General features: G+C 38.7%; 2 protein-coding genes across 2 annotated transcripts in view; one reads left to right on the forward strand and one right to left on the reverse strand.

Moving 5' to 3' along the window:
- Positions 1 to 920, forward strand: part of LOC130851680 (homeobox protein Hox-C13-like) — a 58427-nt gene extending 57507 nt beyond the window's left edge. The window contains exon 2 of the mRNA XM_057732346.1: positions 684 to 920. Within this exon, the coding sequence (XP_057588329.1) occupies positions 684 to 695 (12 nt within the window). The 3' untranslated portion in view covers positions 696 to 920. The remainder of the gene's footprint in view (positions 1 to 683) is intronic.
- A 23025-nt stretch (positions 921 to 23945) lies between these two features.
- The window catches only part of LHFPL3 (LHFPL tetraspan subfamily member 3), a 535920-nt gene continuing 535223 nt past the window's right edge, over positions 23946 to 24642 (reverse strand). Inside the window, exon 3 of the mRNA XM_057731813.1 lies at positions 23946 to 24258. Within this exon, the coding sequence (XP_057587796.1) occupies positions 24230 to 24258 (29 nt within the window). The 3' untranslated portion in view covers positions 23946 to 24229. The remainder of the gene's footprint in view (positions 24259 to 24642) is intronic.

Below are 24642 nucleotides of genomic sequence, written 5' to 3' on the forward strand. Positions count from 1 at the left end.
CTCAAAGCTCCCGTCAGCTCTCCTGAGCCCTGCTGGGGAGGATGTGGGCATGTGCGGGGCTCTGATTGATAGGCATCATTGCCTTCATTAGAAGAGGGAGGGTGTCTCAGGCAGGCGGACTGGCGCTTACTCTGAAATCCCCAGTGAATCGAGTCCTGCAGGAGGTAACGACTGGGCTTTCTTTTTCTCTCCTTCTGTCTTCCAGCTGCCAGCTGCTTCTCCCATGAATAGGTGTTCTTCTGGTTTCAGTCCCATGACTTTGCTTTCTGAGTGCTATTGTACCCAGGCCAGCTGGTTAGCAGGACTTGTTTTTAGGGTTATAGAGTCTTTAGGTCACACTGGGGTTAAGTGCCACGGGAAAGGCAGAAACAAAGTTAGACGGTCACCAGGAAATCAGGGGTCTGGGCCAGGGTGAAAGGAGGTGGGCTTCCCTGTACTGCACGACTGGAAGGCTCGAGTGAGTATCCAATAAGTGGGCAGGTCACTGTCAGGGACTTGAGTGCAAGGTTCCTGCAGCAAAACTCTCAGGGCCCAAAGAATGTCCAGGTGTTCCTCAGACAGCTGTGCAGACTTTTGCCACTGCTTTGAAAGGTTAAAGTGGGTCATACCCACCTGTTCAGCCCCGCCTTGCCCCCCAGTGGGCACCACAGCTGCAGGTGACGTGTCCGCTTCTGTCTCCGTAGTGCCTGCAGTGAGGAGAGCCCACAACCGCTGTGCAGCTTTAGAAGCTGTTTGATTGCAGGACGGCTTGTTCTTCGTGAGTTTTTACGATGACCCAGCACCTCTGTCAGTGTTTTCATCTGGGGAGATCTGACGTGGAGAAAAGAGGAGCCCCAAGAACACCCAGACTCCCCAGGACTCCGGGCTGCAGCCTCTGAACTTCTTGACGGCTCTGCTTTTTCTTCTAAGGAGAAAAGAATTCCGGCATACCAATTCCAGGGGGAACAGCCAGAAAATAAAGAGTAGTGGTTGTGAACTCTGCCTGTGTTTCTGCCTGAGTTTCTTATTTAATTTCTCTGAGCCTTCGTTTCTTCACATGTAAAGAGAAAGATTAATAGTATATGCTTCAGACTTGTGAAATAACACATCGTAAAGAATTTAGAGGACAGCGCTGGGAGCTGGGAGCACTCGAAGCAGAGATGGACTGGAAACACATGTAACAACCAGTACGGGCGCAGTACGGGCGGAGACAGCTGTTCCTACCAGGTGGAGGGAGGGCAAGACTGCTGGAGCAGGTTCTGGAGCACCTTCTGGTGCCAAGCATTAACTCATGTTTGCTGCCGGATTGTGGGGAGTCTCCAGGGAGGAGCTGGGGTGACGAGGAGGGTAATGCTATTTATCCACAAGTGTGAAGTTACTTAAATATTTTCACAGTCAAGTATGGCAGTACACCACCTGAATATCAGTTGTACTTCTAAACGTTAAGTATTAATGACTCATTAGAATAAATAAATATTAGCTATGGGGCTTTAAAAGCTAGATTCCCTCTTCCCCAATACACGTATGCATATGTACACACACACACACACACACAGCTTCTCAACTTTTAAGACAGAAAACCCAGAAAGGTGAAGGACCAACACACGTCAGACTTGGACTGCAGCTGCTCAGATGCGCAGTCTCTGGGGTGGGGACGGTGTGCGTGCCACCAGCCTGCTCAGGGCGACGACCTTCTGATGAGCCTTGCCGTCCTGCTCTGCCCAGAGTGGATTCTGCAGTGTCTAGACTGCAGTGTCACGCGAAAGAGCTGGGTGGGGATACGGGAAAAGCTCCCTGGGCTTTGGTGGCAAATCTATTAGTTTGCTAGCGCTGCCTTAACCCAGTACCACAGACTCAGTGGCTTAAACAACAGGAATTTATTTGCTCACAGTTGTGGAGGCTAGAGGTTCCAGATCAAGGTGCCAACAGGGTTGGTTCCTTCTGCGGGATCAGTTCCAGGCCTCTCTCATTGGCTGGTAGACAACTGTCTTATCCCTGCGTCTTCACATCATCTTCCCTGTGTGTGTCTGTGTCCAAATCCTTATAAAGATTCCAGTCATATTAGATTAGGACCCTTCTGAATGATCTCATTTTAGAGCCCATCTCCAAATATGTTTACATTCTGAGGTTTTGGGGGTTAAGACTTCAACATAATGAACTTGGCGGGGGAGACATAATTCAGTCCATAGCAAGTTCATTCCTCCCAGCCTGGTGTACTACACCAGGGTAGTCTTCAGGCTTTTCTCTCTGGCACATGTAGGGTACGTGCTCCTCTAAGATTTCTCCTTGTGTCTTCTTTTTTCTCACTTCTTATTGTAAAAGTATTCAAACACATAGTAGAATATATATTGATCCATGTATCTGTCACTAAATTCAATACTGGTTAACATTTTGTCAAATAGCGTGAGTGTGTGTGCGCGCACGCGCGTGTGTGTGTGTGTGTGTGTGTACGTATATAGGGACCATTTCAAAGTTACCTTTAAATATTTCAGGATGCACCTCTAAAAATAAATGATAAATAAAAGACATTCTTTTACATATCCACCATACCTTTATCATATCCAAAAATCATTCTCTATATCATTTAATATATAATCAGTCCACATTCATGATTCTTAGACTACCACCAAAACGTCTTACAATTATTTTCTTCACCAACCAAGATTCATGAAATGGTTATCTTCAGTATCTTGTCTCTTTTCATCTTAAACTCCCCCTACCCCCTTTTCTTTTCATGATATTGACTTTTTGAAGACACTGTGCCACACTGGAATGTCCCACATCCTGGTGTTGTTTGATAATCTCCCTTGAAATAGTGTTTCACTTCAGGTCATTATAATAAATAGCTACATGAAAACCGTTTACTTACTATAAAACAGTTGTTGAGGACAGTACCGTGCATTGACTCCAGCTCCTTATGTACGGTCTTCTGTATGAGAAATTCTCATCAGATTTTAGTACCAGGAAAGAGGTGTGTCTCTCCCTACAAATGGCATTTTATTTTTTTCTGATGAGAGCTATGAAATGTACGGTTTCTCTTTTTGTTCAAGAAATGCAGAGTGAAATGTACAACTATGGTACATTTTAGAGTTATCTCATCTGCTTCTCCTTTTTTCCCTCAGTCCTGAGTTCTATTTTGTTAAGTCCTTAAGGCTATTGTGTGTCTTTCATTGTAAACTCAAATTCTTTTTTTTTGTTGTTTGCTTTAAAGATTTAGGATATAAATAAATTTTAAATCCACCTGATTTCCCAAAGGTCTTTCCTTATGTCCAAGCTAAGAAATGAAGAGCTTGCCCAAAGGTGCTTTAGAGACAACTCCTTTCAGGGAACCAGAGGATTGCAGAAAACTTCTGAAGATCAAGCCTCTCCCCCACAGTGTATTCTTTTTTTTTAAATTAATTAATTTGTTAATTAATTTATTGGCTGCATTGGGTCTTCGTTTTTGCACTAGTTGCGGCGAGCAGGGCTACTCTCCTTTGCCCGCGTGGGCTTCTCATTTTGGTGGCTTCTCTTGTGGCAAAGCAAGGGCTCTAGGTGCAAGAACTTCAGTCATTGTGGTTCATGGGCTTAGTTGCTCCACAGCATGTGGGATCTTCCCAGGCCAGGGAGCGACCCTGTGTCCCCTGCATTGGCAGGTGGATTCTTAACCACTGCGCCACTAGGTAAGTCCCCACACCTTGTGCTCTTCAAGGATGCTATGATTTAACACTGACCTTGTCTTCTGACAGTGAACAGGACATCTGCTCCACTTAATTTCTTTTTTTTTAAGATTTATTTTTATTGTTTATTAATTAATTTTATTTTTGGCTGTATTGGGTCTTCGTTGCTGGGCACGGGCTTTCTCTAGTTGTGGCAAGCGGGGGCTACTCTTCATTGCAGTGTGCAGGATTCTCATTGTGTTGGCTTCTCTTGTTGTGGAACATGGGCTCTAGGCATACGGGCTTCAGTAGTTGCGGCACATGGGCTCAGTAGTTGTGGCACAGGGGCTTAGTTGCTCTGCAGCTTGTGGGATCTTCCCAGGCCAGGGATCAAACCTGCGTCCCCTGCATTGGCAGGTGGATTCTTAACCACTGTGCCACCTGGGAAGCCCTCTACTTAATTTCTTAAGGTGATCCTGGCTCTCCCAGAGTAACTCCTGGCCCACATGTAATTGCCACCATTGAGTTATTCACCAAGCTCTGTTCCAGGAATCAGGAGAAATCTAAGAAAGCAGTTATGGCTTCTGAACTATCAGGTTTAGGGTTTACGCTCTTTTAGATTTCCTTGAGATCAGAATAGCTCTTGATATTCAAGGACTTAAACACACCCACCTAACTGGGCTATTAATCTCAGTAGAAACTTGATAGGCAGAAATATAAATACCATGAGGTGTGGTTTTAGTAGCTACTTATTAAGTACTTATTATGTGCCAGGAACATGAGTGTATTGTCTTATTTAATCCTTACAATAATTTTGTAATATGAACATTCATGTCCACATTCTCTAAAACAGAAATCAGAGGTTCAGGGACTTCCCTGGTGGTCCAGTGGCTGAGACTCCAAGCTCCCAATGTAGGAGGTCTGGGTTGGAGCCCTGGTCAGGGAACCAGATCCCACATGCCACAACAAGATCCCACATGCTGCAACGAAAAGATCCTGCATGTCACAACTAAAGATCCCACATACTGCAACTAAAGATCCTGTATGCTGCAACAAAGATCCCACGTGCCACAAGACCCGGGGCAGCCAAGGAAGGAAGGAAGGAAGCAAATAAATAAAAAGAAATCAGAGATTCAGAGATACTGAGTAATTTGCCTGAGTAAGTGGTGAAGCTAGGATTTAAACCTACATCTGTCTCCTAAACATATTTTTTTAAAACATTATCCCATATTGTCTGTGTTTTGTTCCTTGCATAGAAGAAAATTAGGAGAAAAACACTGCTCCTAGACTCAGAGTGAGGGGAGAGGAAACTATTGATTATGCTTTTGACCTCCTCCAGTACACATGGGGCAGGACTGTTCCAGGGTGGGCGTTAGGTTAATGCTGTTTGTGTTTTTTCCTGGCCTCTAGGGTGGAAGCGGCTTCTGACCACCCCGGTGGCCAGCGGCACCCGACAGTACGTGGGGCGGCAGCAGCAGCAGCGTCTGGCCACACAGCCTTCCTCCAGGAGGCCCACCCACAGCCTGCCCCCCTCCACCCAGGCAGAACGAAAGCCTCAGCATTCCCAGACCGTGGGGCTCGCCAGGAACTCAAATGCTTATTCAGTGCAACAAATATGGTTGAAGGGAGTTTATGATTTGATTATGTGTGTAGGCAGAGCAGCTATCCCAGCACCCTGGATGATCTGTGCTAATGGGGGGACGCTGGGACCGGGTGTGACGCCCCCATCGTTCGCACTTGGAGGGGCTTCTGTTTGGTTCTGGGAGTGTGAGGTCAAGAAGTGTTAACTTAGGGCTTCTCCCGGGCTTCGGGGAATCCCTGAAATTCTATGCAAACTTTGGATTTGTGTGTATAGGCACATCTTTCTGGATGAGGGGCTTTAATTGTCAGATGTTCAGAGGGGACCCTGACCCCCAAAGGTTAAGAATTATTCCTTTGAGACTAATTCAGATAATGCTTTATTGATTTAATATTAACTGGAGCTAATTTAAGATTAGTTTACCTTTCTGTTCGGTTGTCTAGGTGGTGGGAAAATATTAAGTAGAGTGAAAACGGTGTCATTCATTAACCAGTGGAAGTTTCATTCAGCAGTGAAGAGCCCAGGGTCTGGAGCTTTGCTGTTTTCTAGCTACATGGTCTTGGGCAATTTATTTAAATTCTCTGAGCTTCAGTTTTGTCCTCTGGAGAATGGATTGATAACTACAGTTCTACCTCATGATGATATGGTGAGGGTACACAAGGTAATAAACACAAAGTCTTTAGCAGTACCTATGGTTAGCCATTATTATTGTTTGTTCTATTATTTCTTATTTAACAGAATGGAATCATTATTGGTGGCAGAGTCTCTGTGGCAATAAGATGTCAAGGTTGTCTTTCCAATTCCCCCACATGCTCAGAACAGGCTGGATCCTCCCACATGATCCCTCCTCTCTCCTCCCAGATCGGACTTGAGGACACAGGTTGGGAAGGGGAGGCTGGGACGTAGTGAGAGAGTAGCACTGACATATGTACACTACCAAATGTAAAACAGTGGGAAGCTGCTGCATGGCACAGGGAGATCAGCTTAGTGCTTTGTGATGACCTAGAGGGGTGGGATGGGGAGGGTGGGACGGAGGCTCAAGAGGGAGGGGATATGGGGATGTATGTATAAATATAGCTGATTCACTTTGTTGTACAGCAGAAACTAACATAACATTGCAAAGCAATTACACTCCAATAAAGATGCATTAAAAAAAAAAAGCTGGCTTAGTCTTGAGGCTAATTCAAGAACCACTTTCTCAATATCTTCCAGCACACTGCCTATTCCAGCCTGGTTTATCTGTTTCTTCTTTTTAAAAAAATCTTTTTAAAAATTGAAGTGTAGTTGATGTACAATATTATGTGTTACAGGTGTACAATATAGTGATTCATAATTTTAAAAGTTACACTCTATTTATAGTTATTATACAAAGTTGGCTACATTCCCTCTGTTGTACTATATATCCTTGTAGCTTATTTTGTACATAATTGTTTGTACCTCTTACTCCCCACCCTTAACTTGCCCCTCCCCCTTCCCTCTCCCCGCTGGTAACCACTAGTTTGTTCTCTAGATCTGTGAGTCTGCTTCCTTTTTCATATATTTACTAGTTTGTTGTATTTTTTTATATTGTACATATAAATGATATGATACAGTATCTGTCTTTCTCTGATGTATTTCACTTAGCATAATGCCCTCCAAGTCCATCCATATTGCTGCAAATGGAACATTTCATTCTATTTTATGGCTATTTTTCCATTGTATATACATATACCACATCTTTATCCATCCATCTGTTGATGGACTCTTAGGTTGCTTCCATATTTGGCAATTATAAATAATGCTGCTATGAACATTGGGGCACATTTATCTTTTCAAATTAGTGTTTTTGTTTTTGTTTTCAGCTATATACCCAGGAGCAGAATTGCTGGATCATGTGGTAGTTCTATTTTTAGTTTTTTGAGAAACCTCCATACTGTTTTCCACAGTCCATTTTAACCATTTTAAGTGTAAAATTCTGTGGCATTAAGTACATTCTTATTGTTGTGAGACCATCATCACTATTTCACATCCAGAGCTTTTTCATCATCCCAAACTGAAACTCTGTATCTATTAAAAAATAACTCCCCTTTGTCCCCTTCCTCCAGCCCCTGGTAACCACTTGTCTCTGTGAATTTCATTATTCTAGGTAACTCATATATTGTGGAATCAGACAATTTATCCTTTTGTGTCTGACTTATTCCACTTAGCATAATGTTTCTGAGGTCATCCACATTGCATCGTGCATCAGAATTTCATTCCTTTTTAAGGCTGAATAGTATTCCATTGATGTGTATATCTCATTCTGTTTATCCATGCATTTGCTGATGAATATTTAGGTTATTTCCACCTTTTGGCTATAATGAATAATAGTGTGATGAGTATTGGCGCATAAAATCTGTCTGAGTCTCTATTTTCAATTATTTTAGGTATTTACCTAAAATTGCTGGATCGTATAGTAATTCTAGTGTCCAGTGATCTGACTTTGGATCTTTGTTGTATCCAAATATCTATGCACTAATGGAATGGGACGGGGGCTGTTCTATCTCTGCGTTCTGAGGGGCTATGCAAATTAGGCTATGCCTGTGATCTACCAATATAATGGTACCTTGTGTTTCCACTGAGCATTTACTTTGTGCTAGTTTCTGCACTGAGTATAGTGTCTCTTGAATGACTCTGTGAGGTAGATTTGATTATTTTCCCTCTTTTATAGATTAGGAAACTGAGGCATGGGGGTTTTTCATAACTCTCCAAGGGCACCCAGATTGCAAGTTCTGAGCTAGGATTTGAAGCCAGACAAAATCATGGTAGCTCCCGTGTGTTTAACCTGTATGCATTTCTATTTTTCCAAATAGAGTGACCATTAAATTAGTTATCCAGGATTGAATTTATTTACCTAGGAGAAATAAACAGCTTATGTGGGATAATTACAGTAAAAATCAAAGATACAAGTAAAAAAGTTAATGTAAGAAGCCTCTGTGGTTTAAGGGGACCTCTTTTGGGAGCCCCCTTCTATGTCCACGTTAACATTTTTCTCTCAGCCTGTGGAGTATATGAGGGGGCCTTGTATGTTGCGTAGAGGAGCTAGTTCATTTTCTATTTGTAAGCGTAAATCCTCTATTCTACAATGTTTTTAAGGGTAACCCAGCAGACCTACCAAAATACACTCTAGGGTGTTGAAATTCGCAGTGATATGTATCGCTAGATGGCAGTACAAATCAATTTTTAAAAATCCAACTGCTTTTTAACTCTGTATAGTAAATTAAGCTCTAGGAAAGCACCATCATTTTTGACAAGATCAGGGCAACTGTATTTAACTTGAAGTGGGTTTTAATCACCTAGAAGAAAATTCACAAGCTTTTTAAAATTAAAAGACCTGAAAAGTGTAAAGGCTTTTATAAGGAAAGCTGCTTCTAAAATTTTAGAAATTCCTGCTTTGGAGGAAGACAAAGTTTTAAGTAAATATTTTGACTTGGGAAGCTGCATCAGCAAGGTAACATCACATCCACATACTTCTGGGATTCTTTCAGTCCACCATCTTGGTTTGGAAAAGAATCAGCCTTTAGTCCATAATTGAAAATACGGCTTTCAATTTAGTCCTTGGGGAAGTTCCTTTCAGTTAATGCCAGAGAAAAAGCCAGTATCTAAGTAATTCAGGAAGCTAGACCTGACCCACAGGTTGATTTGACATCTGAACCCCTGGGCCTGTCGACTTGTGGTTGAGATAATGAAATAGATCTCACCCATTAGAAGGGAATTCCCAGCTCTTTATTTGAGAGAGTGCATGGCAGGCAGTGAGAGGTGAGGTAAAATGCATTTTCTCATCTCAATTCACCAAGGTTTGGCTCTCATAGGATGAATTTTAATGATTTAACTGCTATCCTGCCTAGGAGAGAGAATTAATGTTTTATTTCAGAGAAGGTCTGGAGTCAGAATGGAAAACTAACTTAGAAATGGACTTTTTCTTTTTTCCTCTCCAGCTATCATATGCAAATTAGTCTCTTCTAGAAAGTTCACAGGGAACCAGCATCAAAGAAATGGAGTCCAGCTAATTCCTGTAAGAAACTGAAACTTTAGGCCATGCCTTTCAAAAGGCAAACACAGGCTGACTCCTGCCCACAGAACACCATGAGCCAAAGTGTTATCTGAAAGCCATTGTCAAAGCACGGAGTACTTGTAAGATATATGGTGCCATCCATATACTGGTTATTATTGTTTTTAACATGTCAGCCCACCCAACCCCATTGTCATCTCTCCTTTCCAACACACACACACACACACACACACACACACACACACACACACACACATACACACTAATGTAGACCGGAAACTGGAGCATCGTCTTTGTTCTCTAATGCCCCACACCCGTCAACCTTCACCTGTTAATCCACAACCAGAAGAATTTCCTACGGGGACTTTCTACTTCTAACCGAGCCTTGCTTGACTCCAAGCTGCTCACTGATGAGGAAATAATCCTGTTAAAAACTCACTTTGATTACATCTTTCCCCAGTTCAAAAACTTTCAATGGTCCTATTGTCTGCAGAATAAAATACAAACTTCAAAGTAGCTGAAATGAAAAGCCATTGACAATCTGGCTTTTGTACCTAAATAACATCAATGAGAGGGCCACACAGAAATCAAAATGTAAGTGTTATGTCAGAGGATAGATGATGTCGCCACAAGCGTTTGCCAGAAATTTTTTCTTCCTCCTCCCTCAATCTTGACCTTGAGAAAGTCCATCTGAGGCTTTTGCCTTCCTCTCTGGGGTCATTTTAAGTGAACCCTACCCAACTTTCTACCCATCCTAGCCGCTCCCCCCACCCCACCCCGGGACCTGTCCTAGAGCATGCTTGGCCATGATCTTCAGCTTACTTTTTGAGAGTTTGCCTTCTTGATGGAAATCAGAAACTTATAACCCACCGGCTGAACCTCACTCGTAGTTGAGTTTTTAACCCTCACAATGTTGGTCTGCTCTGTATTTAACAATATACCAACTTATTGCACAATTGATATTGTAAAAAAATTGCCTGTTATCTTGAGAAACTCAAAAAGCTGTCAACTTTTTGATTCAAAAATATTCAAATGGCTACAAATTGACTTCTTGTAGAAGTTGTCTATATTGCTGCCTCCACCTCCTCAATTTCAACTCTTTTCCCTAATTCACTGCTTATATTGTATTTCTATTATTTCACAAAGACTGTTCTTATCAACGTCACCAGTAACTGACATAATTTCCAAATCCAGTGGTCTCTTTTCCACTTTGTCTTACCTGATCTTTTAGCAACATTTAATACGTAATTACTCTTTACTTCTTGAAATACGTTTCCCCCCACTTGGCTTCTGGGTTCCTCTTAGTTTCCTTTGCGGGCTCCTGTCCTTTCTCCACTTCTAAAGTCAGGGTGGTCTGGACTTGATCAGGGTCTTCTTTTCTATATGTATGTATATTCTTCCTAAATGATCATATCAAGTCTCAGAGCTTTAAAAGCCATCTATTTGCCATGCCTACTATTTTTTTTCCCTACCTTGGACTTCTCCCTAGCAGTCCACATGTCTACATCTCACTGCCTATCAAACTTACCTTCTCCTCTTGAATTTTTAATAAGCATCTTGAACTTAAAGTCACAAAAAAGAATTTTTGAATTTCCATCTCCCAAACCTTTTCCTCCTTTTCTTCCTATCTCAGTAAATGGCACCACCATCCGCTCTCAGAGCAAAAAATCAGTAGCTCTCTTTCCTCATCTTCCACATTCAATCCGTCAACAAGTCTCCCATTCCCCAAACACGTATCTGTAGTAGATGCTGTAATGCGCCCCTCAGATGGGACTAGGGGACTTACACCCACAGCTGCTGGATGTGCTGCCAACTCCTAGCCCTCTGCCCTCGCTGAAAATTGCCCTCACCTGAAGAGAGCCACCACACTCAAGGTCACACGCCTTTCCTGGGGGGCAAGAAACCACATACAGTGACTGATGCTTGAAGCCTGACTCCTAACACAAGGTGACTCTGAAGAGCCATCCCAGCTTCAGTGCTCCCTGGGGGATCAGCTGAGGCCTTCACTGAGACACATCACAGCCCAACTTCTCCTTCTGCCCATCCTGCTTCCTTCCTTTCCCTCTACTTCCCTGTCATGGGTGTTGATGCTGAGAGCCCTGATGAATATGCTTATTTCACCCTGATCTTTCTCAGAGTCAGCTTCCCAGGAAACCCAATCTGCAACATCATCCCAAATTGATCCACCTCTTTCCATCTCTGCTGACTATTCTAGTTTAAGCCACCACCTTCTCTCACCTTGACTTCTGCAGTAGCCTTCCCCCAATGCCCCCGTTGCTAATGTCTGTTTCACCAAAACTGTCAATTATCTTTTTAAATATTCGATTCATTTTATCTTATTTCATTAGATAATATTTGATCCAAAAGTATGATATATATACATATATATGTTTTGAACCTTTAATTAAAGTAAAACATGAATGCAAAAAGAACACAATGCAGAAAACTTAGTATGAATATTATTCTCACTAGATGTCCAAATCTGGTATAGTGCAAGTTTTGTTCACACTATTTTGCATTTTTACAAACTTAAATCACTTTGGTTCATATACTTGCTATAAGTTGTAGGCAACAAAATTCTTCAGATTCATATTTTTTGGCTACATTATTTCTAACAAATATAGGTCTACTTCCAGTTTAAGAGAAAAGAATATTTACTGTTGGGCATGATCAAGTATATTTTAAAGATTCAATTAGTGCTTTCATCTAAAAACTCACTTTTTCATGAAATGTTGACACCTTCATTGAAATACGAGGGTGAGTCAAAAATTATCCGCACTCCAGTTACATTAAAACTTCTGTTGGCCACACTGTCTTATCAGTGCTTTCCGTTCAAGGAGACTGTCTCCCCAGTCACTGCTGTGCAGGTGTGAACGTGCTACATCAGTTCATTTGTAACTGCGGTGCGAGCAAAAATAGATGCCCCACTTGTGATTTGCACGAAAGAAGAGCAGCGTGCAGTGATTTGTTTTTTTGTGGTCTGAGAGTGTGCCTAGTGCTGTTATTTATTGAAGACCTTGTGTGCAGTATGAAGAAAGTGTTTTGTCCAACTCGAGGATGGACGATGCCTTAGAGGACTGGGGCGGGGAGGGTGGGGGGGTCTCGAGGCGGGGGGAGTCAAGGAAGGGAGGGAATACGGGGATATGTGTATAAAAACAGATGATTGAACCTGGTGTACCCCCCAAAAAAATAATAAAAAAAAAAAAAAGAAAGTTTTGTAGTGAAGAAGTGTGTGTGAATGGATAGAGAAGTTCAAGGAAGGTTGCACAAGTGTGAGTCATCAAGAAGGAGCAGGATTCACTTCTGATGAAGAAGTGAAGACAGCGGTGCATTCGTGGCTCACAGCTCAGCCTAAAACATTTTTTAATGAGGGAATACAAAAGCTTGTTGACAGATGGACGAGTGTTGTAAAGCAAGGGGACTGTGTTGAAAAATGATGTAACTGTCTTTTCTAAAAGTTAATTAAAATAAATTCTACAGCCAGAGTGTGGATAATTTTTGACTCACCCTCGTATACCTATATATATGCGTGCCTTCCACTCAGTGAAGACCTGGAACTGTTGAAGTTGCCTGTGTACCTTTCCTTGATTATAACCCCTCCCAACTCTCCACAAGCACTCACAATCATGAGACTTGTTTTTAACATTCCTGTACTTACACCTTTATAGTTTTACCACATGCATAATTATCACTAAACAAACAGTTTAGTTTTTCCTTGTTTTTGAGATTTATAAAAATGGAGCCATGGTGTATCTGCTGCAACTTGTTTTTTCTCTCTCAAAAGTATATATCTAATGTAATATAATCATTTGTGTTAATATTTGTAACTTATGTTTACTCATTTCCATACTTGTAGTATTAATCAATTTAATAAATTAATTATCTGCATAAATAAACCCACAATTTATCTATCCTGTTAATAAATATTTGTATTTTCCATTTTTGTACATTTTTTTGGTGCTAGTGGGCAAGAATTTCTCAAGCATATATACCTAGAAACAGAATTGATGAATTTAGTATATGTAAATGCTCAATTTTACAAGATAATGCCAAATTATTTTTCAAAGCGATTATACCACATTTTACTTTTACCAACAGTATAAGAAACCCTAGTGCTGTAAATCATACTAGTGCTTTAAATTTATGCCAATAAACTGGATATTATGATTGTGCAATTAATTTACATTTTAAAATTACTAATGAAGTTGAGTATCTTTTTATATGTTTGCCATTTGTTTCCTCTCCTACTAAATTTCTGTACATATCTTTTATTTTTTCCACTTTTTTTTGGCTTTTAGGAAATTGATTTTTAAGAGTTCTTATATATTCTATATCGTTATCCTTTACCAGTAATAAAGTTAAATATTTTCTCCCAGTTTGTGGCTTTTAGCTTTCTTTATGGAATATTTTGATGAACAGAAGTCTTTGTATTTTAATCTGGTTGATTTTATTTCCTTTATGACTTTTGTATTTTGTTCAATAAATCTTTCCCTTTTCCTAGATTACATTTTCTTCTAAAAGTTAAATTTTTGCTTTTCACAGTTTAGTCCTTAATTCATCTAGAGTAGGTTTTTGTGTACAATGTGAGTAGATATCTAATTTCTCTCTTTTTTTTTTTCCAAGTGGTTAACTGTGAGGAACTGTGAAGGATCTGAGATTTATCCTACTTGCAAATGAATAAGCTAGCCTGCCACAGTCTGCCATTGATGCTGGCAGAACACACGAGACTCCTGGGTCACAAACAAAGGACGGGATTTATTACTCATAGCACAGCCAGCAGCCTGTTGGTGTTGGTTCCCCTTGCCGTGTTCTCAGACAAAGGGCTCTGAGAAACGGGATGGGTGGTACCTGCAGTGTAATGAGTTACATTACAGGAGAAGATACTGAGCTTAGGGAATCTGAATCTTTTATAATGGGCAATAAGTCAGCCTGATCTTTGCCCTAGAGAGAGACGTTATCTTTTTAGAGAACAATAAACAAACCTGCCCTCCTGTCTGTATCTTCCCAGGCTGTTAGCTATACAAAGAGTCTGAAAAGATAGCCTGGAATAAAAGCAGTGTCTCTGAACGCAAGATGTTCAGAAATACAAGAGGCTCATGTAAAATTGTCTCCCAACAACAACAAATTTGGGGAGAATCAGACCTTAATGATATTGAGTTTTCCTATCAGTAAATATAGTTTATCTCTATATTTAAAAATATTTTCTTTCAAGTTTTTCACTGAAGTTAAATAATATTCTCCATAAAGGTTCTACACTTATTTTGGTAGATGTATTCCTACATATCATAAGTTGTGTTAATAATACTTGTTTTGAAATTAAGTTTTGTAACTGCTAGCTGCAGGATAGAGAAATGTAGCTTTTTAAAAACCTTTAAACTTCCAAATTGTAAAGTAAAGCATAGAAACAGAACTAAATGAAACAAAATGTAGAGCTTAGTGAATAACTGTAAGGTGGATACACTATAGCCACTACCCAGGTCAAGAAACAACTTTTCCACTCATCTCAGAAGTCGCTCTATATGCCCCACACAATTCACAGGCCCCTCTCTTCCTCCAAGATAACCACTACCCTGACTTTCGCAGCAATCTCTCCCTTGCATTTCTTTATACTATAATTTAATCTTTCCTGTGTTTTTGTTTTTTTAAACACCTTGTTTTGTCTTTTAACTCTCTCTTAATCTACAGATTCTCCCTTCATCCTTTTTTAACTTACACTTCATCTGCTGTAAACTCTGTCTGTTTGAGATAGAGTTCTAGTCTGAATTTTGCTGGTTGCTGGTTGCATACAATGTTCCTGTGTCCTCTGTATTTCCTAGAAATTGGTAGCTCGATCCAGATGCTTCATCAGGCTCTTTTTTCAGGAAGTCTGGTTTTCACACTTTTAAAAAAATATTAGCAGCTATTGATACTCAATGTTTAGACTCATTAATTCATTGCCGGTTGCAAAAAGATGATATTCTATTTTTACCCTTTTGCTTTCATGTATTACTTTGAGTAATTGTATGAGATGGTTTCCTTTATCTACTGGTTGGTTATCCAGTGGAATAGTTTATACAGAAAAGGCAGCAAAAATGCTTGAGTTTTCCCTTTTACTTCCCTAGGCTTTTTTTTTTTTTACAAACTCGTGGTTTGGGAGGGGGCAGGGGTTGAAGGGGAAGCTGAGACGAAGCGAGAGAGTAGCACAGACATATATATACTACCAACTGTAAAACAGATAGCCAGTGGGAAGTTATTGTATAACAAATAGAGTTCAACTCGAGGATGGAAGATGCCTCAGAGGACTGGGATGGGGAGGGTGGGGGGGGACACGAGGGAGGGAGGGAATATGGGGATATGTGTATAAAAACAGATGATTGAACTTGGTGTACCCCCCCAAAAATAATAAATGAATAAATAAAATTTAAAAAAAAAGAAATATAGTGTTTATATATTGATCTTAAGTCTAGTCATTTAATCAATTTTTTATAGATTCTAATAATTTTACCTATATCTTTTATGAGGGCAATTACAATCATAAAATGATGACAGTTTCATTTTTCTTTTAAAATTCTTATCCCTCTTGCTTCTATTTCTTGTTTTACTGTGCTGGTGAAGATAATGCAATGTTGACAGAGGTATTGAGGGTGGGCTTATTTGTCCTGTTCTTTATTTTAAGGGACTACTTTCTAATATGTCTTAATTCCAAGTAAAAGTATATTGTTGGTAGAAAATTGTTTCTCAGGTAAAATATTCCTCATGCCTAGTTTTATAAAAAATCTTGTTACCATAGGTGGGTTTTAAGTTTTATCAAATGATGTTTTGCATTTATCAAGCAATCATATGGTTTTTATCTTTTAGCCTCTTAATGTGGTGATTTAAATAAATATATTTTAGAATGCAGTTCCTATTAGGATACGGATGGGCCTGTAGTTTTCCTTTTTCAAATTGTCCTCAAAATGAGTTGTAGGACCATTGCTTCTTTCTATCCTCTGGATAATTGTGTACTAGATTTAAATAATGTGTTCATTTAAAGTTTGATATTTTCTTTGTGGGAGATTAACATTTAAAAAACTGAGGTAGAACACATAAGGAATTTTCTCTTTTATTTTTAATGTTCCTGTGTCCTTATGTTTTATATGTCTCTTGTAAACAGCATATTGATGGGTTTTTAGAGATCCAGTTTCAAAAATCTCTCTTTTAACTGACAATTTTAATCTACTTCTATTTATTATGTTATCTAATTTGGTTTTATTTTTTCTATCTTACGTTGTGCTTTTTATTTGTTCTGCTTCTTCTACTTTTTTTGTTTGTTTTTTGGGGGCCTTCTTTTATGTTGCTAGTGTTTTTCCTTTCTTCTTTTTTAAGTTTTTATTTATTTATTTATTTATTTATTTATTTAGGCTGCTTTGGGTCTTCGTTGCTGTGTGCCAGCTTTCTCTAGTTGTGGTGAGCAGGGGCTATTCTTTGTTGTGGTGGCTTCTCACTGTAGTGGCTTCTCTTGTTGAGGAGCACGGACCCTTGGTGTGTGGGCTTCAGTAGTTGTGGCACACGGGCTCTGTAGTTGTGGCTTTTGGGGTTCTAGAGCACAGGCTCAGTAGTTGTGGGGCAGGGGCTTAGTTGCTCTGTGGCATGTGGGGTTTTCCCAGACCAGGGATCAAACCTGTGTTCCCTGTGTTGGCAGGTGGATTCTTAACAACTGTGCCACCAAGGAAGTCCCTAATTTACCACATTTCTGTAAGTCATGAGTTTGAGGGGAAGGTTTCCTTATATCCAGTTCAGCATTATGGTCTGAAAGTCAGAAACTTGTATTTATTCAAAAGTCCTTTCTATAAATCTTCTTCAAGAGGAAGCATTTTGCAAAGGCATTAGAATGAAACCATAAGTGTGATTTTAGATGCTATCCCTTTCAAGATAGTCTCCCAACCAGGTATTATTGACCAAAAAGTGGTCACAAAGAAATGGCACAGAAGACATCCCCAACGGTGCTGGCGATGAGCGAGAGCTGGTCCAACTTTTCACTGTCCCTTCATGGTTGCCAGCTGGTTTCAGGACTTTATGAAGCTCAGGATCTTGATGCCTCATCACAGAAAGAATTCAGTGAGAGACAAAGTGATAGGCAAGAAGTAGATTTATTTAGAGAGAGACACTCTCCACAGACAGAGTGTGGGCCATCTCAGAAGGTGAGAAAGGCCTAGTGTTTTTTCTTTCTCATTCCACTTCCCCTCATTGTTTTGATACTATATCTTCTATTGTTTACTTGAAAATTTTTGTCATTTATATTTTACTTTCTATAAACAGCATAGAGAATAGTATATAGTGTATCCATTTTAGAGTTATATTACCTGGGTTTGAATCCAGCTCTTTGCTTAGTAGCTGTGTGAGCTTGGGTAAATTATTTAAACCCTCTGTGCCACTTCTTCACCTGTAAACGAGGATAACTATAATATCTATCTCAGAAGGTTGTTATGAGGGTTCAATGAGTTATTACATATGCCTGGTGCATTATAAACAATCAGGTGCTAGCTATTATTCTTAAACTCTGATCATCTCTTCCTAATTTACATGTTATTATTATCCAGTATTTTAGTTGTCTTTTTTTATGCCACAAATTACGTTTTATTATTATTTTGTACAATGTTTGTTTAGATTTACTCACGTGTTCCAAATTCTTTGATCTCTACTCCTTTTTGAATCTCAAACCTTACCTCTTGACTCATTTTCAGAAATTTTTTCCTCTGTTAGTCTATTGTGAGTAAATCCCCTTAGCTTTTGTTTATCTTAAAATGATTGTATTCCACCTTTGATCTTAAAAAGAATTTTGCTATATAATATTGTACATCAACTATACTTCAATTTCTTAAAAAATAATTCATTGAAAAAAGGGTTTTGCTGAAACAGTTTTAGGCTGACAATTATTTTACTTCAGCAATTTGAATATATTATGCTAATGTCTCTGGTATTTATCATCAGTCTAGAAATCATTCTTTTGTAGATGGTGTACCATTTCTCTTTAGTCACTTTTATGGTCATTCCTCTATCTCTGGACTACACTTTTACTGTCACGTTTGAATACTTTTCATTTATCTTGCTTGATATCTATTGTGCTTCCTGTATGTGTGGATTCATATCTTTCATCATTTATGGAAATTTTTCAAACAATTTTTATTCAAATATTGCCTTTCCTTTATTCTATTTCTCCTACTGTAACTCTGATTAGAATATGTCTCTTCTCTGATTCTTAATCTTTTTCCATTTTCCAACCTCTTGGCTTTCTGTATTTCATTCTGAGTAATTTCTTTAGATCAGTCTTCTAGTTCACAACTTTCCTCTTCAGTTATAGCTAATTTATATTTAATTTACAAATCATATTTTAAATTTCAGTGATCATATTTTTAAATTCTAAGCATTTTTTCTTCAAATCTATCTGGTTGTATCTAATGGATTCTTTATATTTTTTATTTTTTTGGAAACCACCATTATTTCTTTTACACATAAAACATGATTATTTATATTCTCTAACTGGCAATTCCAATATCTAAAATCTGTGGGACAATAAATCTGTTGTTAAATATTTCTGATGATTCTGTCTCATGGTTTATTTGTGTGATTAATAATTTTGATATTGTGAGCACTTACTTTGTTGAGCATAATTGGTGAAATTTGTGTGTCTGAGACCTGACAGCTACCACTGCTCTAGCAAGTCCTTTGATTTCTTGCTTTGGAGCTTCTTTGACCATATGGAGAGTGTACGATTGAATCCCAGACTAGAGGGACCAGTTTCATGGGTTAAAAATTTCAGAGGTGACTATTCCTCTTTTTCTTTTTTCTTTTTCACCTAATCTAGAATCAGTGTGGAGACAGAATTCTTGATATGCTTATTTGGTTTGTTAGCATGAATATTCTTCCTGGGCCACCTTTGTCTAAGGCTGCGGCCATCTTCAAGTGTCCTGGTCTAGGGTGAGCTACTCAAATTTAGCCCATCTACTTCCAGTGGCCCAAGGCCCAGCCTCCCATTCCCTACTCTGATATATGGATTTTGAATCTGCTTATACTTCATGCTACTTTTTACTCTTTTTCTTTTTTTATGCCTTTGGGATTTCTCTTACTTCCTTGTAAGCCAAGCTGTGTGTTAAAAATAAGCTCACTGTAACAAAGATAAACAAATGGGACGTAATTAAAGTTAAAAGCTTTTGGACAACAAAGGAAACCATAAATAAAATGAAAAGGCAACATACAGAATGGAAGAAAATATTTGCAAATGAAGTGACCCCTAGGGATTAATCTCCAAATCATACAAACAGCTCTTGCAGCTCAATATCAAAAAGAAACAACCTGATCAAAAAATGGGCAGCAGAACTAAATAGATATTTCTCCAAAGAAGACATACAGATGGCCAAAAAGCACATGAAAAGATGCTCAACATTGCTAATTATTAGAGAAATGCAAATCAAAACCACAATGAGGTATCACCTCAGACCAGTTAGAAGGGCCATCATCAAAAAGTCTACGAACAATAAATGCTGAAGAGAGTGTGGAGAAAAGGAAACCCTCCTACACTGTTGATGTGAATATAAATTGATACAGCCACTATAGAGAACAATATGGAGGTTTCTTAAGAAACTAAAAATAGAGCTGCCATATGATCCAGCAATTCCACTCCTGGGCATATATCTGGAGAAAACCATAATCCAAAAAGATACATGCACCCCAATGTTTACTACAGCACTATTTACAATAGCCAGGACATGGAAGCAACCTAAATGTCCACTGACAGACAAATGGATAAAGATGAAATAATGCCATTTGCAGTAACATGGCTAGACCTAGATATTATCATACTAAGTAAGGTAAATCAGATGGAGAAAGGCAAATATCATATGATATCACTAACATGTGGAATCTAAAAAAATGATACAAATGAACTTATTTACAAAACAGAAAGAGACTCACAGACTTAGAAAATAAACGTATGGTTACTAAAGGGGAAAGTGAGGTGGACGGATAAACTAGGAAGCTAGGATTAACATACCCTACTATATATAAAATAGATAGTCAACAAGGACCTACGATATAGCACACGGAACTATATTCAATACCCTGTAATAACCTATATGGGAAAAGAATCTAAAAAGGAATATATATATGAATATGTATAATTAAGTCACTTTGCTGTACACCTGAAACTAACACAACATAGTAAATCAACTATACTCCAATATAAAATTAAAAATTAAAAAAAAATTAAAATAAGCTCAATTGTTATTTATCCAAGACCTGGTAGAATAGTGTGAGGAAGGCTTTTTAGAGTACCTAGTTCATACTGTGAGAAGCAGAAGCCAAGAGTAATCTTTTAAAAATGTAAAATGGTTTCCTTCTCTCTCCTATTAAGACCCTCAAATGGCTTTCTCTAACACTTAAAAAATGTACCAACCATTCTGGCCTACCAAGCCAAAAGCTGGTTCCCAGCACAGCTCACATCGGCTCCCTGCCACCTGCTGCTCCTCACGAGTAGTGACCTTATTCCTGCCTTAGAGCCATTATGCTAGCGGCTCCCCTGGCTGGCTTGTTCTTAATCACTCAAGTCTCACTGTAAATGCCATCTTTTCATAGCAGCCTTCCTCGATTCACCTCCCTACTTCTGCATCTCATCACCACGTTTTAATTCTCTCTAGGGTACCTATTTTCGTTAGCTGACATTTTCCCATTTATTATCTCTTTTCCTATTAGAACATGAGACCTACAAGAGCAGGGACCTTATTTGTCTGGTTTACCACTATCTTCCCAGGGTTTAGAACACTTCCTGGCACACAGCAGCGACTCAGTGCATATTTGGTGAATGACTAGAGCCGAATGTTGGCAATATCAACTCTTTAGACAGGCCTGAGGCTCTCCAGTGCTCCGCAGTGCCCACTGCCTCCTATTATCTCCTCATCCCAGCTTGCTTTGCTCAGGTAATTTACTTATCTCCCTGGCCCTGGTAGGTGTGAGTTTTCAATGCTTGCTCATAAATGTTACTCTAATTATCTTCAACATTTTGAGAGCTGAGGCTGTGTTTTACGTTTCTTTCCTTCTTTAATGTCTTGCCTATAGTAGGAGGAAAGGAATTAAAATTCACTGAATATTTCCTACCAGTCAAGCACTAGCACAGCACTATACCTTAATTTATAGCCTCGCAACAACACTATAGGGCCCAGACATTATTATTTGTGTTCATTTAATAGGTAAGGACACTGAGGCTTGGAGTTGTTTAGAGCCATAAGTAAAAGAAGAATCTGGCATTGGGACCTACCCAGATAACACACACTCAACATGAACTACTGCAGAAGGGCTTCTCATGTCTGAGGAACAGGTGGCTGTTTTCAATATGCAAAAGTCAAGATGGAGCAATTAATTGGATATTTCAGAATAATTCACATCAGGTTTTACTTAACCGTCTGGCTATTCACTTATCAATTTCATTCCACTGAGTCTATAAAGATTTAGCTTGAGGTGTGTCTATACTTGGCAAGAAAAGTCTTTGGAGATGTTAATTGTGCCTTCCACATGATGAGGGTCCTGTACATCCAATAAATGTCCACTGTTGACAACTATTATGGAATCTGACAGCAAGGAGATTTTCCAGAGATAGTTATTTCAGTCAAATCATCATCTGTCACTGGATCACTGGACAAACACAGATGCCAAACATACTGAATGTGTGCCACATCACCAAACAATCTTTTAAATAACAAAATCTTATTTTTATTTTTATTTTTTACAGAAATTCAGATATTCCAACAAATTTCTTTACATTTCCTGGACCTTAAAAAAATTACACACAACTTTTGGACGCAATACAACAGAACAGAATGAGAAAGGGAGTCACTTTTTTTTAAAAAAGATAAAAACATACTTCTTATACTTAACATTTAGTGATTTACATGTGTATTACCTATGTACAAATGGTACATTGTCAATGACCCATCTTCAGAGCACTATGGTATGCTAAATTACACTTAGGTTTTATGGAAAAAACTTTTTAAAAACATTTGCATGTGGATAGGAAGCACTTTTTCATTTTCATAAACACCACTATTAGTACTATAGGACTCCCAGTGGAATCTGTAATTTACATGGATTACAGAAAGCCAATACCTTCTATTTTTATTGTAGATAAAGCAGAGAGTTACCTCCCTTTAAATAAAAGATGAATTCTTAAAAAGTTGTGTGTAATTAAATTTAGTAAGTAGGGTGTTTTGAATGCAGTGGGAGAGCTAATATTTAAAGCAACAAATAACTCCCAGAACAGCTAATACTTTAGAGATAATAAGTATTCCCCTAATTTGGTTCTTTACAAAATCCATATCTTTGTGAATTGGGTTTCACTTATTTGACTGTATCTGTAATATACTTTTTAGCCATTTGAAATATAATCTCATTTAAGGTGAAAAGATGGCTGGTATCAGACACATTTGGCAAAACTAGGAGTGTTGTCTTAACAGAGACAGGGTAAGAGAAGTCAACTATGATCTTTATCTTGGTTGATTCTTCTTGCATTTCCTCTGTCTGCTGTTGCACTGATATATGCTAATTGGATCTTAATTTTGAGTCTAAAAATGAAGGCATTCTCCAAGTTCATGTTCTCTGCTCAGGTACAGAACATGGTTTGGCTTGCACTGATTACCCCTGCACATACATTTTAGCTTGTGTTCATTCCCAAGCAATTGGCTACTTCAGTATTAAATATTTTTCTCTTGTTGCATACTGGCAAGATATATGGTGAGGGTGATGGTGGGGGATGCCTGGGAGCAAAAAATTGTTGAAGACAACCGATCATTTGTCACTACTTCTAAACGCCAACTAACTAAAAAAAATTGAGTTTTCTTGAAACCAACATTAGTAAACAAAAAGGCAACTTACTCCTACCGAGTTTCTTTGATCTGTATAAGTATATATTCATTTATTTCTAAGGCTATTAAATTATTATTTATTTTGTTAGTACCACTTACTAGCATTTAGAAATAGGTTTAATGGAATGGTGTATTTTTCAAATAAAAATGAGTACCTGTTAGTAAGAGAAAGAAAGGATATGGATTTCTGATGATACGTATGGCAAATAGAAAAAAAAAGAAGATATTTTAGGTGCCTATTTATAAAGTATATTAAATTCCTATGCATATACTAGGAAGAATTAGAAAAATGTTTATTTGATAGCAGCCTACATATTACATGTGAACATCCAAGGTGAAAATGAGCTTTCTATATTTTTCAGAGTCCCTTGATGCTGTTTCCTGAAAGATAGGGAAATCTATGTTGCTCGGGAACCTATGATGTAAAGATGTACTTCCTGTAATACACAGTTTGATGGAGTAATAGTGTATGTCAGAAACACTTTCTCAGTAATAACCTGTACAGACAGACTAAACTGAACACAGACTTGGTAAAAAGTTTGAAGCGTTACATCTCTTCACTGAGTGGTTGTAACTAATTACACAGTGACATAAATGAACGGCAGAGATGGGAACCAAAGGTCATGGCTCCTGTGAAAATATTCAGAGGCATTTTCTAAGATGCTTCCTCAGTAACTGATGCTTGATCAGCCTCTTGGCTATTGAGACAGGAATAATTTAGGATGGACTGTCTTTTTTAAAATAATGTTGAAAGATTAAAGCTTTTTGTTTTCTGTTTGATTAAAAAAGGACAGTTTACAAACCTCAGTACATATGTATTTTACATGTTAATTCTAGCACATTTATATTCCTTTTCCCTAAAATATTTCCTGAATGTGATTTCTCATGAATGTTATCTGCTCTTATTTGATGATAGTTTCCAGTGAGCTGGTGTTTAATCCGTGATTACATCTCCTTCCAGAAAATCACTCCCATCTCTGCTGATCTAGATTTAGAAGGTGCTTTGACAGCGGACGCTTCACTCTCGCCCATATCCATCTCAGTACTCTGATCTCTCCCAGGCGTCTTCTTCTCGATGTTGATGTACAAAAGCTGTTATTCGATTTGTTTAGCTGTTATTTGATTGGTTTTGTGCTCATTCTAGAGAATATTGGCTTAGCAGAACTGCAGAAGGGGGTAGGGGTTGGGGAAGAGAAAGACAAAAGAGAGAAAGAAGAAATGCATCATTTTCTGTCCTCAAGATTTCTGTGCTTACTTGTCATGGAAAAACCATACCAACAAATGGTTCAAACGCACTGTAGATTTGTTATCAAAAAAGACTGAAAAGTTTGAGGTTTCTGGTCCATTAAGTAAACAGCAGTCTTCCTGGTGAGGGGAATCCCCTGGTAACCTGGCCATGCACATTCCCTCCACGTGGGTGAAGATTACAGGCTGCTTTAAGGAGCAAGGAAGAACGTGAAAAGATCTCGAGGATCACCGATTTTTCTGCCTGGCATAGAAAATGTCTCACTCGAGTAGTTTTGTTCTCCTTTCAAGTTTTATTTATTA

The sequence above is a fragment of the Hippopotamus amphibius genome, chromosome 4 (genome assembly GCF_030028045.1).
Source record: "Hippopotamus amphibius kiboko isolate mHipAmp2 chromosome 4, mHipAmp2.hap2, whole genome shotgun sequence".
Lineage (NCBI taxonomy): Eukaryota > Metazoa > Chordata > Mammalia > Artiodactyla > Hippopotamidae > Hippopotamus > Hippopotamus amphibius.